We start from the raw sequence: 14,827 nt of genomic DNA on the forward strand, positions 1-14,827 counted from the left end.
CAAAAGCCGGTAATGCTGTTTTACCCTTGGTCAGGCCACGGTAATAAACAGAGGTAGTATGGAGAGAGAGCGGCTGGTTACTGGGCTGTCCCGGAACTTCGCGAAAAGAAACACAAGCAAAGTCCAGTCGGTAACCTGCCGGCTCTATACTCAGCGTGTCAAGCCCCGCAATACCCGAGTCTCGGGAGATTAAAGGTTCCCCGTCCCATCAGACATCATTGCGGCCCCCGCGATGGGCAACTTCGTAAATCAAGTCCGCCGCTCGGAAATTGATCAAGTAAATGTTTCTATTTGGGGAATGTGGGGGTGGCGGCGGGTCCCGTCCGTACTAATACAGGGCCGCTTTGTATGACCTCCCCCCCAATACCATTTAGATGCATTACGACACCGCCGCCTTCCTCACACTCTCCAAACGTTTTACCTGATATAATAAGCCCGTGGGCTGGGCTCGCATATTTTTGTCGGCGAGTCAAAACTAGTCCGGGGGCTACATGGTGCGGGGACCCGAGCCGGGGAGAGGAGAAGCCGAGCGGTGCCGTGTTGCGCTGCGCTGCGCTCCAGCAAAGTTTGCGAGCGCTGCCCTGGCCCCATGCCCGGTTCCGAGAGCGAATCGCTGCCCCAGAAGCAGGACATTGTGAAGAGGCTGAGCTCCGCTTTTTAAAACCCGCCCTCCGGAGAGATCTCATTTCCCCCAAAACCTCCCATTTTTCTCTCTCTCTCACTCTCTCTCTCCCTATCCCTCTACTAATTCCTCCTCTTCTTTCCCCCCCTTTTTTAATTTCTTGTCTTTCCGTAAAAAAGCGGCCCCCACTTCGCAAAGCCATGGGCATCGCGACGAGGTGCGCCTTCCTCCTGTCCTGCCTTCGCCTGCTTTCGGCGATCGATCTGGACGAGGTCGAGCCGAGCTACTATGTGGAAGTCGCGGCTACTTCGGATGCCATAGATTACAAGGATCCCTGCAAAGCTGGTAAGCTTCACGGACCGTGTCCGGTTCTCTTTTTCCCATCTATTTGCAAGCATCACTGGCGACGAGAGCCGCCGTGCGTTTTGTTATTTTATGGTCACTGAAGAAGTGACATCGGCGAATTTTGCCTGCCATGCAAAAAACCGAAAACGAAAAGCGGAGCGATGAAAACATTTCGATCAGATCCTGCTCCGCTTGTTGTTTTTAATACTCCGGAGTTTCAACCACTCCGGAACAAACCTTTTTTCCCGAGAAATCACTGCATTGAATCTGATATTAGTTGTCGTGGCTGAAATAGTTAATGGTTCGGGGGAGTGGATTGTGATAACAGTGAAGTAAACGAGATGTTCTGTTCCATAGTTTAAAGCAAGAAGAAAAGTTTCCGACACTGCATTTCCAAAGTGCAAACGTCAAGTCTGAACTATTTTATAGCTGTTTAGACCCGTCTTTCCCCGGGAAAACACACGTACACGGATGTCAGACTCCGCATCGGAGATCCAGTCCGATTTATCGACTATAAATATCGATCGCATAATAAATTATAGACACGTATAGAAAACAACTTTACAAGAAGCCCCTATGGCATTTCTCGTAGTTATAAAAATCTAATATCAATAATGAAAAAATATACCGGCCTTAAAATTGATAACTAGGGAGATATTCCCGGAATAGAGTAACCTATGATGGCTCTGCCGTCAGGCTGTTTGACACAGATTTCGACTGTAAAAGTGCGATGGCGTGTCTTTGCCGGTTCCGCCGACCCAGGTCGCCCTGCTTCCGCGGTTCCCGAGCACCAGGACATGTGGGCTGCGATGGGGGCGGGGGGGGAGGCACCCAGTGACGGGTTTAATTTCCGTAGCAACGATCCGTGGTCCCCCAGTGGCCCGGTCTGCATGAGGCTAATTGACTATACTTAAACTCATTAAATCTGGACTGGTAGATATGCAGTCGTTATTTTCACACTCGCCCGCAGCAGTTTGATCCGGTTCCGAATAATGACTTGGAGTTTGAAGTGCGCCCGAGTCCGCACTGTCCCCCATGGTCGATGCTGGGGAGAAGCTCGGTGCCGCTTAGTCTCGGCCGTCAGAGTATTACAGCATTTAATAAATGCTTCCCGGGGCCACTATTTCTCCCTTCTCTAGTGATTCAGAAGTAATTTCCACGCCGTCCCCCTTGACAGGGAGATGCCTAACGAGATGGTCCACTTTGCGCAAAGGGAGATTCTGGTCTCAGTCTGTTAGGGGCCCCTTCCCCTTGTCTGAGTTGAGCTTCCTTTGGCCTGAATTTTTGTCCTCATTTGTAGGCAATGAAAACCTAATCTATTAACGTTTCTTTTTTTTAAGAAGGTTGAACAATTCTGGGTACTTATTTGATAATAAGTCAACCGATGGCCCAGATATGGGGCTTCTTTGTCTACAGTGAATCAGGATTATTATAGTTTTCAAATTTACATTAATTTTTGTTTAGTTTCCATTTGGATTTTCATTATTACTTCGTTTTTTTAAGTGTATGAAAAGTTTTAATTTTTATTGTATGAACATTTCTAGTTTTAGTTTAGTTTTCATTTAGTTTCAAGTATTAATTTTAGTTTCCAGTGCTGTGTTTTGGTACCACCCTGGAAGTGATTCCCATGTTTTCAACCTGCACATGAATCCACTAAGGAGAACGTGTGAAGCATTTTGTTTTCTTGCTTTAACACTCCCTTCCAAACTCCTCTCCTCTTTCCTGTAACACCATTGTGCTTTTATAACCATGAAGGACCAGGCTTGTTGATGCTCCCAGCCCCTGACTGGGATATGCACACAGCTGATGGGATTTGACCGATTTGTAGAAAGGAGTGCTTACCTGAGTGTCTCCCAGTGAAGCCCATGGGGGAGATGTGTGGCTTTATAAGTGATGCACCTACTTGATAATCTTGAGAAAGTTCCTCTTCATGTTTGTGGAGTTCAGGTGTATTCATAGAGTATAGTGAGAGTTGGCTGCATTTGCTAACCATGGGAGAGTTGGGAGTGAATCGCGGAGCTCGTGCTTTGGTCAGAACAGTTTTTCTTGGATAATCTTAATTGCCCCCCCCCCAAACATTAATTAAACTTCTTGTGTAAACTTTTAAATTTGTGGGATTCTTCCACTTAAGGAATGCACTACTACTGGTGCCATCTACAGTAAGATACCTGCTTCTGTCAGAAACAGGGTCATATTCAAAGTAGCCCTGTGGTCATTTTGTATGCAGAATAGATTTACAATTTGTTGGTTAGTCTCAAGTAGACCCTGAGTCCACCCTTCACTTATCAAACACATCGCCACCTTCTGGGCGCTTAAGATCTCCATCCACCATGATGGATTTTATTAGAATCTTTTTCGTCGTCTAAAACTTTTTTTTTTTCCCTGCGTAATTCTATATGGTTTTAGTTTCTATTGTATTGGACATTATAGTTTTTCTTTTGTTTTCGTTGGTAAACTGCCATTTCTATTTTTATTTCGGTTCAAGAGAATATTTTTCTGCTGATAGTTTTCGTTTTTTTGTGACGTTTTTCGTTCACGGTCATAACACTGCCGTGAGTGTCCCGTGGAGCGGTGGCGGACGAAGCTGATGTAGTACCGTAAGCAAACTCCACCACATAGGAATCTTCAGTTTCTCTGTGTTTCAGAAGGTATACATTGGAGCGTTGCGGGTGTTAAGTCAATGCCCCCTCAGAAAATGCTGCTAGCAGTGTTACCTGTAGGCTTGACTGTCCCTGCCATGGAACATCGGCCACATGTAGAATAACCTCTTACATTCCCACTGAGCTGTTCCCTATTCACACTTACCTCCCTAAAGCTGAGTTTTATTAATAAGGATCAAGTTCTTTTTGAAAGCTATTGGTAAGGCGTAAAGCAGGAACATTTGAAAAGTACTAATGCATCTTAAAGCTATATGTGTGGAGAGATAATGGTTTCGTTTTGGTAGTTATATTATGGATTCTTACCTCTCTGTACGCTCCAACGCTTCATACAGTCAATACTTAGTCATATTTGCTCTGATTTGCTGTGCAAACATCTAATCAGTCATTCTGCTTGTGTTTCTTCAAATGTTCAGGTATAAATAGGTGCCTCGGAGTTGCATATTCAAAGATCTTTTTTATTGACGGCGTGTTCTGTACTGATGTTTTTCTGAGCGGAGAAGAATGTGTTGGATTGTGTGGTGAAGTTTGTCCTTCTTTTGGATCCCCTCTGACAGATTGGGTCCATGTGGTGCTGTTTCTCCCCATCTGTTCTGGTGATTTGTATGGCGAGGCTGGGTTTTGGCACAGAGATCGCGGGCAGCAAACGTCAATAACAGTGTTTGCTGTCATTTAAAGGTCATGGGAGCCCCTCTTCCATGCCCTTCTGCACTCATTGTTTGTGTTTCCCAAAAAAAAAACCCCATCTACTTCCATCATGTCATTCTTGCACAGAGAGGGGTAGAATGAGAGAGTGAGAGCCGACCAGGTTAAATAAGGTATGTTCCTGCAGTAAAAGGTGTTACACTGAGATTGAATGTTAAGGCTGACAGTGTAAACAGTGGATGATGTCTCTGGCATTTTCCCCGTGGGACCTGTGTGGACTCCTCTAGACGCTGAGGCAGGTTGTCATGTGTCTCCTTCACCCCAACGTCTTCCACATTAAGAGTGTCCCATTTCACCTTGGCCTGATTCAGCCTGTCGTCTCAGACTACAGGCCTTCATCTGTTCTGCAGATGGTCGCCACGCTGGTAAAGTGTTTAAATCCCTAATTTCTTTTAAATGACTACGCCCCTGCCCGACACCCCCAGCAAATCCCCAGACCCACTGAACTCCCCTGTTCTACCCACTGGCGTCCAACCCCCACCCTCCCGACTCGCTCTATAGTGCCCCATGCTCAATAATCAAATCCAGGAGAAGGTTCTCACCAACCTCTGTCTGATCCGTGAGTGCCTGTAAGCTCACTCAGGGCATCTGGTCTCAGTGCGGGGGGAGGGGAGGCACAGGATGGTGGGGTGTGTATTTGGTTCGGATTATGCTGTGCAACAGTTCACATAACATCGTGGCTGCATCTGGTAAGAACGTGTTCGCTCAGTACCGCCTCTGTCGTACCCGTTGCCCTTTCAGGTCCAGCTCAGGGTTTTAGCAGCGGTTGCCCTGGGCTGTGCCTGGTGATGTTGATCCTCGGAAGGAGCAGAGGCTCTGTGGCTGTGTAATGCGATTACGCGTCAAATTAAGCAATGCGCTTCCAGGATGGTGAATCCCAATATGCCAGGTAGCAATCAGCTTCTAAAGTAACTGTGTTATGAGTCCGCGTCATTTTTATCAGTGTTGTTTAACCTGGTGGTGATTGTGTTTATTACATCGCTCAGCAGGCTCTAAACCCCCACTGGATAAGTGCTGGTGGAAAACCAGTGACTTTATGTTTAATGCACTGCCACTTACACTGCTGCACTTTGCAGTCAGCTACATTTCTGCTGAAAACATTCTTGCACAATGGCTTCACGGAGAGGAACAACAAATGTGCTCCTTCGATCCCTTAACTGCTTTGGTGCTTGCAGTTGATATCACTTCGTAAAAGGAATCTTTCTTACAGTTGCCCGTGATACATAGATTTCTGAATTGCTACACGTGGAGCATGTGTTCACTGAACTAACAACTCATATAATTATACTATTCTCACCTGCATATTAAGGAAATTGCATTCCTCCAAGCAAACATGTAGTTATAAGTGATCTTACATAGACTTAGTCTTTGTGTAGTGCCATCTTGGGCACGAGAGAGCTCTTGAGAGGAAGGTATTTCAGCACGGAAGGATGCTTGCTTGTTGATGGGAACAGTTGCAGAAAAAAGTCTTCACGTTTTCAAGCTGCAAGATCACAGGAGAATAACTCGCTTTCCCCTTCGAGGATATCTGCGCGTACAGGTGCAAGTTTCACTAAAGGTTGATGTCTTGAAATGTCAAACTGTTTGCCTGTTTTGTCGTCAAACTTCATAGATACAGAATGTGATAGAATAGAAGCCTTAGGTGAAGGCAAATGGCAACCAATATCAAGCAGTATTCCTGTGTCTGTTGAGGATACATGTTAACATTTTAAATCTGACCCAGCAGTGTGAACGTGCATGTGTGCCTAAATTCGTGCGCTATTAGACCAAATGCTAAGCTCCTTTCCATCCATACCAGGCTCCAGTAATGTGCTGTGGGGGATATCTCGTTGTGGATCATCCCGTCAGTCTTGGTGACCCCTGTGGGGCTTTGTTTTGGTCCCACTCTTAGCCTCTCTTAGTATCATTTTGTCACGGAGATGATAGTACCGTTTGCTGACTGACAGCACTGGGTCCAGTGAGGCTTGGTGGCACTGACACAGCGTTGGTGACCTGGATGGGGGGCATAAATCCCTTGAGTGTAGAACTGTCCAGTTGTGCAATGCAAATTTAAGTAGGACGTCTGCTCTTTCTGTCATCCAGGTCATATTTTGACACACCGTCATTGTCTTTAGACGGTCAGCGGCTCCCTCAGCGGGATATTATCATCTAAGTAAGAGGCTTTAAGTGTCCACAGGGTGACAGAAATCATATTATATCTGCTTATTGCATACGCTGCAATGTTTGGTTTTTTTGTTGGTATTGGTAGTGGGAACCTGGGGACCGGTGGCGAAACTCGGAGGTGTATTTTCTGCAACAGGGACATTATCAGTACTGCAGTGTAAAAATGCCAGAAGCAGTGAAACAATTGTGGGCTTTCGGAGGTGAAGGTTGAAAGGATGACCCACAGTGTACAGCTCACTCCTACGTATCTGCAGCTCTAGCGAACTCGGGGAGTAGAAATCTTTCTGCGTTTTGTAGGAGAAAAGATGCCTCCTGAAATCGTGATGGAGTGGGGGATGATTGATCTTGTCGATGTCCTTTTGATCTCATTGACATCCCGGGAATCCATCTGGATCTCTTTTCGATTCGTTTGATGTTATCCACTGCCTGGACTGCAGAGGCAGCTCATCGCTTCCAGCCTGTGGTTCTGTTTTCCTGCCGATCTTCACGGGCCAGATTGTGGGTCACCCTAACAGGTGAGTCTCCGTTCAGATGTGTCCCTCCCCCATGTTGGCTGCTAGCCACCAAAACCAGGGAGCGATGTTGCCTTTGTGGATCTGGGTACTCAGTCTCTTCACATGTGCGATAAACAGGCGCCTATGTGGCTCCAAAGAGCGTCAGAAGGCTTTGAGCTGCGCTACCACTTGATTGACGAGGCAACACTTGCACTCAAGATGTTTGACGTGACTGGCTTCTGGCCCCTGCAGTGAACCATTAACCTCCTAGGGATCTCCAGTCAGCTGTTATCTGACAGCGGCTTCCAGCATGCGACCGGCAGCTTCTTAAAACAGCTGTGGAAATTGGCTCTGAGCTGTTGTGTTGCGGTTTATTATTTTATTTTATGAAGGCACGTTTGAGGTCCGTGATGTTGCTTCTCTTCTTTAAAGCCCCTCGTTCTCACATCCGCAAGCAGGGCTGTTGTAGTGCTGTTCTCGACAGTGTTTGTTTTGCTCTGAGGCGACTCGGCGCAGACCTGGGTAATTAGGATCTGTGAGTACTGGGCTTCTCTGCGTCTTGAAAGATGTGCATGGTTCTTTTTAATTAGTCTGTGAGAACCACTCGGACTTTAAAGTGCTAACAGTGATTACAGAGGCCTGGCGTATTGCTTGTTTGAATCACTCAGTTCATGCCCAATTATCCAAAGATAAGCCGAATGCTGGGCTGCCATTCTCCAGCATAATCACGTCCGCTGTGTATGTTGTGATATTGTCTCGCTGATGAATTCTTCAAATGGATGGACATTACTGGTTACTTGGAAATTTTTAAGGCTTTATGTAAACCCTGTCTGCTCTAGATTTCAGAGGAATCTCTGTGCGTTTTCTGGCTGCGAACGACGCTCTTGGTATCAATAGCGTAGCTTGCAGTCTTTTGCAGAAACGTGTTCGCAGTGTATAATCTGTTTGGAGCTGAACTGCCGGTTCAGAACACACAGTGTTTTCATAATGTGGTATCTTAATAATAAATAATTATAAATAAAAGTCAAGAAGGGGAATGTTCGAGTTTTTATTTTTTTAATTTTTTGGCCTAGATCTTACTGTTTGGGATTGTTATGGTAAACATTTGCTGTAGAAACTGTTGCAGCTTATGATTTAACCATGCGGTAGAGCAGCATTTTTCATAAGGCTTCTCCATCTGTAAGCCCTGTTCTCATTGGCTTCTGAGTTGGCGGAAATTCTTTTTAGACCTGGACCCAAGTATTTTTAGTTAGGATAATGACATTTCTGAACTGTGTATGGTCATGGCAGACCCCCCTCCCACCCCTTACCACCACCTCGTGTGCAAGAAGCTAACAGCACACAGGCATTTCATGGCTTCAGCCCAACCCGTCGTCAGGTTCCATCTAAATATAAATGAGATGTTTACATGTGAGCGCCCAGGTAAGTCAGGGTGTGGCCTGGGCATTGTCATGCGGGCCTAGAGGCCGGGCCAAACTGAATGGAGCACCATTTTAGCTTTGGTTCAGCGGTCTGTTCTGAGAGAGAATTATAAACACTTTGGGGGTTTATAGCCAATTTGCACTGGGCCAGTGCCCTTGTAGCCAAGCGCCAAGCGGTGGCTCTTCATCCTGATTGGCTGACACAAAAATGGCCAGAACATGACTGGCATCTTCATTACAGGCTGTGTCGTGAATCAGGCCGCTGGCTTTTTGACGCCTGGCTTCATAATCGGGCAGAAGACGCTGATTGATAGGAGGACGGGGAGGCAGACGCCCAGAGGTTGGCTTCAGGGTTCTCAGTTATTATTCGCGAGGATCTTCTGTCTCGCTGTGTGACCAGACCACTCTGTCACACCATAGTTAGGGGCTTCTCCAGGCCACCTGGTGTGCAGAGGAAGGCCTGGCCAGGCACCTCTTTGACAGCAACAGCTGTGTCCTTTGCATATAGGTACAGCTGGACGGTTTATTTCAGTCTGAAAGTGTCATCAGGTGAAGGCAACACGGCTTTTTTTCCTTTTATTTATGGTGGTAATAAATATGAAGGAAAAGCAGCATTTTTTCTGGGAAATGTCTGGGTGTGTCGTCCATAAATATTCAAGGCTACGACTCTGATTAGCAGATAGTGGCCAAAGTCTGCTACACAAACCTGATCCTGAAGCGTGGCGACTCCAACATCTCCACCCACGGGGTTTTGCGATGGGCACCATGTTACCCTGTTGTTATCTGGTCCAGTATTACACTGAAAACACGCCGGTAATGGAGCAGCACCGCTCTCATGCCTCACGGTCTTCACGATGTCCGTTGTAAGAAAGCAAATTCGAGAAAGCTAGGGTTTCTCTGGGCCTTTAAATTCCTTTGCCAAGATCTCCATACAGCGCAGATTTTGCATTTCTGTAACCCGTATAAGCCCTCGTGGATAAACAGTGCGGATGCTGAAATGCTGCCGAATCCACGACATCAGGGGCCTCGTCACAGCTGTCGAAATTTATGTAACGGGCAGATGGGGCAGCGCCAGGGAGCCTTATGCCGCGTCTCTGCGTCTCTCTATCCGCTATCTGACACTCAGCTAGTTGGCTTTTTCGCTCTTATCTCCTTCGGTCGTATTTAGATGTTTCCTGAAGTGTGCCTTGGAATATTACGCTTTTGATTAGTGACATCCATACGCTTCCGACTGACAGTCGTTGGTTCTTTTGTGTAATATTTCGTCCATCGGTCGCTACGTGTCTGTGTGGGTGAGCAGGGATTAAATCCAGATCCCCCAGTTTCATATGACTCGCCAGGAAAACTATGAAACCCTATGAAACACTAATGTTGCCTGTCGGAGGGCTGCTTCTCTTCAGCCTTGACCATCCTTGTGTGCTAGACTGAAAGTGTCGCCGTGGGAATGCGTACCTACATCTCGCTCACTCCTGTTATGAGGGGCCCCTACACGGGCCACTGAGGGGCCCCTTATTTTTATTTTATTTTTTTTGTACCTGAATATTGGTGTGTTTACACTCAATATCACTCTGAAATTTAGGGCAGTGCAAATTTTGGTCTGCAAAATGCTACCTGTCTTGTACTCTTCGTATAGTATTGAATTGCAGGTAGACACTGCTGGTCTGTAGCCTAACCAAGACTGGTTGGCTTCTCACTCTAGGAAAGTTCTGTCTTAATTGCTTTAAGCCCCATCGGTTTCATCGCGTTTGCTCATTGACAGTTTCACAGAACCCGTTCTTATTTTGAAGAAAAAAAACAAATGGAATAGATAAAAAGGAGGAATTTGAACTCTCTGCGCCTGTATAAATATTGGGTCTCTGACACCGTAGTGAGAGCCGCCTGAGGATCATCCCGCTCGTCAGTAAGTTCCCGTTCTAGGGCCGCTTCCCAACGGCCCCTTTTTTTCCATGATGCTGGAATGCGGGTCCAGCGATTCGCCTTTTGTGGGAGTGCAAATTAGAGGATCCCATTAACCTCTCTGGCATTCTGAAGCGTGTCTCCAGGCCTGCCTGCTCTCTCAGGCTGAGATTTACACCTATTCTTGCTGCCTTTTTCAGGAGCCTAATCCTGCTTAACCCAGCCATTCGACAACAAGCCCCCCTTGACCTTTGGGGATGGCTTTTTATTATATGTTTTTCCCCAGACGGGGACATGGTGGTCTTCTGCCAGCTGCATATTTTCCCGTTGATCTGGAGAGCGAGAAAAACAGCTTAGCCAAGTATTTTTATGTCTCTTTACTGCTCTTTTGCTTTTTCTGTCCCTGGTTTTCGGATTTCTTTGTGGTGAAATATCTGAGAATGATCATTATGAACTTTGGGAATACTCTGTAGTAAAGAATTTCAGGAATACTCTATAGTACAGAATTTCAGGAATTTTCTATCTTACACAATTTCAGGAATTCTCTGAGGTAGAGAATTTCAGGAATACCCTATAGAAGAGAATTTCAGGAATTCTCTATATTAGAGAATTTCAGGAATACATTTTGCAAATACTACTTTATGTACTTCTGTGCCTTGTATGCCACCTTTATGGACCTGACGGCAGGATGGACAGGGATGCTGTGCTAGATTTGGCTCCCAAAAGTTGTCTATTTACCCAGACAGTACCCTGGGCTCTCAGACGACAGCTGCTCATGGAGGGCTGTGTGTGTGTGTGTGTGTGTGTGTGTGTGTGAGATAGAGAGAGAAGTGCAGGCATTCTCCTCCCTTTCCTGGCATGGTGGCGGTATTTGACGTTTCACGCCTCCCCTCCCTGTCCTCCCTCACCAAGCTGGCTTCCCTCCCTCTTCTCTGGTCCAGACATTGGGTTCCCCCCCCCCCCTCACCCCCCAGGCTGTAAATCCCACGGATATGCTGACTTTTGGGGCTGATCTGCACCATGGCGTCAGCCCCCACCTGGATGGCTTCCCAGGGGCTGTATTTATGGAGGGATCTCATAAAGCGTGCCTGCGTGTGTACCCCCCCCCCCCCCCCCCCCCCCCCTCGGAATGGTATCCACGCTGTGGGAATGGCTCCGTGTATCCGGCACTCGCGTCTAGCTGAATCAAACCACTCAGCAATCAGCCACACACTTTCTTTTTATTTTTCACTGCAGAAGGACATAAAAATCAGCCTTCCCTGCGGAGCCTCTGCACACAATGAGCGTTTGTCGACATTCTGCGAGCGCGGGCAGAAGAGAGCGCTTCCGCGTGGTCCGCCGTGGACCTCTGACCCTGTTCTGCAGAGATCCCACTCTTCGGGGGTGTTGTGGTCACGTTTCAGTACAAAGCATGCTGGACTTACACCCCCAGTCTGTAAAAAAAAAAAAAAACAATAATTTGATGCACTAGCACTGCTTGGGTCTTTCAGCTGATTCAACATTACTAACTATATATTATAATTTAAAAAATGACTCTGACGCTCTTTCCATCCATGTAGGTCACACAGTATAATTATTCATGTGTTTAAAATGCGTATATAAGGCTGATTGCTGCAGAGTGTTATTCAGGATCACCCCACACTTCACCTGGCCAGATCCTGCCCGGTCGCTTGCCACGACACCCAAACCCAGTGCTGTCTGAAGGATTTGACTGACCTGTTGCCTGTTGTTACACGACTGACACAGATAAACATCTAAATGTGATTCTGCGGCTGCTGAGGCGCCCATAACGCTGTCTGATTAGGAGGATAACGTTTCACCTTTGCTGTTGTTTACTTAATGGACAGTTACCAACATCTGGTGCTAATCTCTGAGAAAAAGGATAATTTAGAGCCTGGAATAAAACTGTCGGGGTTGGGGTTCAGCGGGTTCAGTGGGGCCTCTGGTATTGTTCTGTGAGTGGTGGATGCTTCTTTGGGCTGGAGTATGGCTCACATGCCAGCCAGAAGGGGGGGGCGACTCGCACGGTCGACAGCATCAGTCTTCCTGCTTATCCTGTGAGATACCATTTCCCCTTGAGCCCTGGGACTACCTGGCTGAGAATGGTAACTCGTGCTAAATTCTGCATTCGGTTCTCTTCTGCTTTCGGTTCTCTGCCTTCTTTTCTATTCTGCATCCTGTTCTATTCTATTCCGTGTTATGTTCTCTGCATTCTGTTTTGTCCTGCATTGTCTTCTCTGCATTCTCTACTTCTCTGCCTTCTGTTCTATTCCGTACTCTGCTCTCTTCTGTCCTGCATTAAGGGTTACCACGAGCCACTTCTGTGGGAAGACGTCATGCTGTTCTTCAAGAGCTGTGGTCGTCTGAATTTTTATACCACGTACCATTTCTGAAAATCTTATGCTCTCCGTGTACCAGTGTCAAAGTTGTCAGCCGTGGCGGGGGAGGGGGTGGCAACTAAATTTTTCAACCAAGGTTTGCCAGACAATCTATTTGGGTGGGCAAGTGATCAGCCTGTAGCACCTCCCTAACTGTTTGCCACCGTTATGACTTACACTTAAATACACCATTACTTTCGCCTGCTACTGTATGAAGCTCATGCAGCACCGTAGTTTGAGAACCATTGTTCTAGAGTATAAATTTTAATGACTGGCAGCTGATTCACCTTGTGAGGGGAATTACACAGGAAACACTTACTGACTAAAGCAATTAAGAGCTGAGGTACGGGGGGGGTAAAGAGCCCACCCCTGCAGCCTCATGCATTATTGACCACGATTTCCCTGAGAAATTGTAGGCAGAGAGGCCAGTCCCATTTTTTGTCCTTAAAAAAGCTTCCTTTTTTATAAATTCTTAAGGAGAGCTGCGATGAAACAGGGGGCCGCTTCCCGCTGGCCGCAGTAAATGAGACCTGATTATCTGACGATGGTGTTTGACAGGGATTTTCGCCTGTGACTCTTCACTTGTGAACTGTCCCACCATTGGATTGGGTGGGGCGGAAACAAGGAGCCAATCACGACGGGTGTATTTTGAAGCGGGAGGTGGGGTTTAGTAAATGGCCAGCCACTGTTCTGCCTGCCTCCTAAGTTGGTTGCTAAGTGCTACGTAGCCGCACTCTGATTGGATGGTTAAGGTCACATCTGACTTGTAACCATCCAATCAGAGTGCGGCTACATAGCACTTGCCAACCAGCTTAGCAGGCGTATTGCCAAGAAATGGTTAACCTGTGTCATCACCTTATCAAGCGTTCTGCTCTCACAACCTTAACTCTTTCTGAAAAGAGTCCAATTTTCAGTTTGAACTCTGAACTTCAAGGCGAAAATATTTCCTCGCTGTTGCTTGGTAAACGGCAACAAATTTGACACAACCTACCAGGCAGGTCTGAATGGTACCAAAAGCTGTCACTGCGACGTTCCACGTCTGCAAGCTAAAGGAGAGACACGGAGGCGCTGAGGGCTTTCATTATATAAGAGGATATTGCAGGATATTTGCACTAGCATGAGGAAATGACAGGCTGCATAGTTATTAGAACAGATGGCGATGATCACGGTCGTGCGATGGAATGCCGGCTAACGGCAGCCTCAGGAAAATGTCACGCATTTCAGTCCAGTGCTTCAAAGTAGACTGCTCGTGGTGAGTGTGTAATCAGGTGGTGTTTTGGCATCACTGGAGTTAATGAAGGCGGTGGTGTTAATGTGCAGGTGCCCTGTTGGGGAAATGCGACTCCATGCCTGTAGTGCCATGGAGGAGCTGGTGAGCTGTAAATGCAGCGTGGCCTGTAGCCATGCGTCCGTAAGGTCCTTCTCTCCTGTCTGTCATCACGCCCAACAGCTGCCTTTCTGGGAGACATCGCTCTGGATGAGGAGGATCTGCGCATGTTCCAAGTGGACCGCATCCTCGACGTGGCCCAGCGGACCATCCAGACCCTCAATCGCACCTCTGCAGGTGAGAGCAGGAAGTTCTGTGTCTGCCCCTGAACCCCACGCCTCCACACCCCACTGTCCGTCACACTGCAGCTTCACTTACAGCGAGGTGGGCAGAGCAAACTGCCCCTGTGAATGTGTCATAAGCAGGTAAGGGAACGAGAGGGAGGGGCCAAGGCCATCATTGCTCAAGTTCGGTCCAACCACGTGCTTGGAAAACCAGATGGGTCCATGTGGAAAGACCACTCCCACTCCCCATAGTCCAATGACTTCCCAGACGTGTGGATCTAAAAGAGAAGGCTCTCCACGTTGTGTGTCCAAATGTTCCACGAAGGCCTGCTCCATGCCAGCCGGTGAAATCAGCAGCACCTGTTCGTGGCTTCCTTCCAGAAGCTCGTAGGTGGTAGCCCCTGTTGTGGACCAAGCTGTTTATCACCATCCAGCCCAAATCGTTAGGAGAAGACAACATTTATCGATGGATTACACAACACACCTCACGCTTATCACTCATTATTCCACATCTTGAGGCAGAGGGTCCACCGTGAGGGTCTTAGCTAGTTGCGGCTCAGCGCATGGCCCATCTCCCATCACCGTGGTTGCGGCT

General features: G+C 47.3%; 1 protein-coding gene across 1 annotated transcript in view; it reads left to right on the forward strand.

Moving 5' to 3' along the window:
• The first annotated feature begins 532 nt into the window (after positions 1–532).
• The window catches only part of bmp1a (bone morphogenetic protein 1a), a 39,115-nt gene continuing 24,820 nt past the window's right edge, over positions 533–14,827 (forward strand). The window contains exons 1-2 of the mRNA XM_048981531.1: positions 533–967; positions 14,132–14,245. Coding sequence (XP_048837488.1) covers positions 823–967; positions 14,132–14,245 — 259 coding nt within the window. The 5' untranslated portion in view covers positions 533–822. The remainder of the gene's footprint in view (positions 968–14,131; positions 14,246–14,827) is intronic.

The sequence above is a fragment of the Brienomyrus brachyistius genome, chromosome 2 (assembly GCF_023856365.1).
Source record: "Brienomyrus brachyistius isolate T26 chromosome 2, BBRACH_0.4, whole genome shotgun sequence".
Taxonomy (NCBI): Eukaryota; Metazoa; Chordata; class Actinopteri; order Osteoglossiformes; family Mormyridae; genus Brienomyrus; species Brienomyrus brachyistius.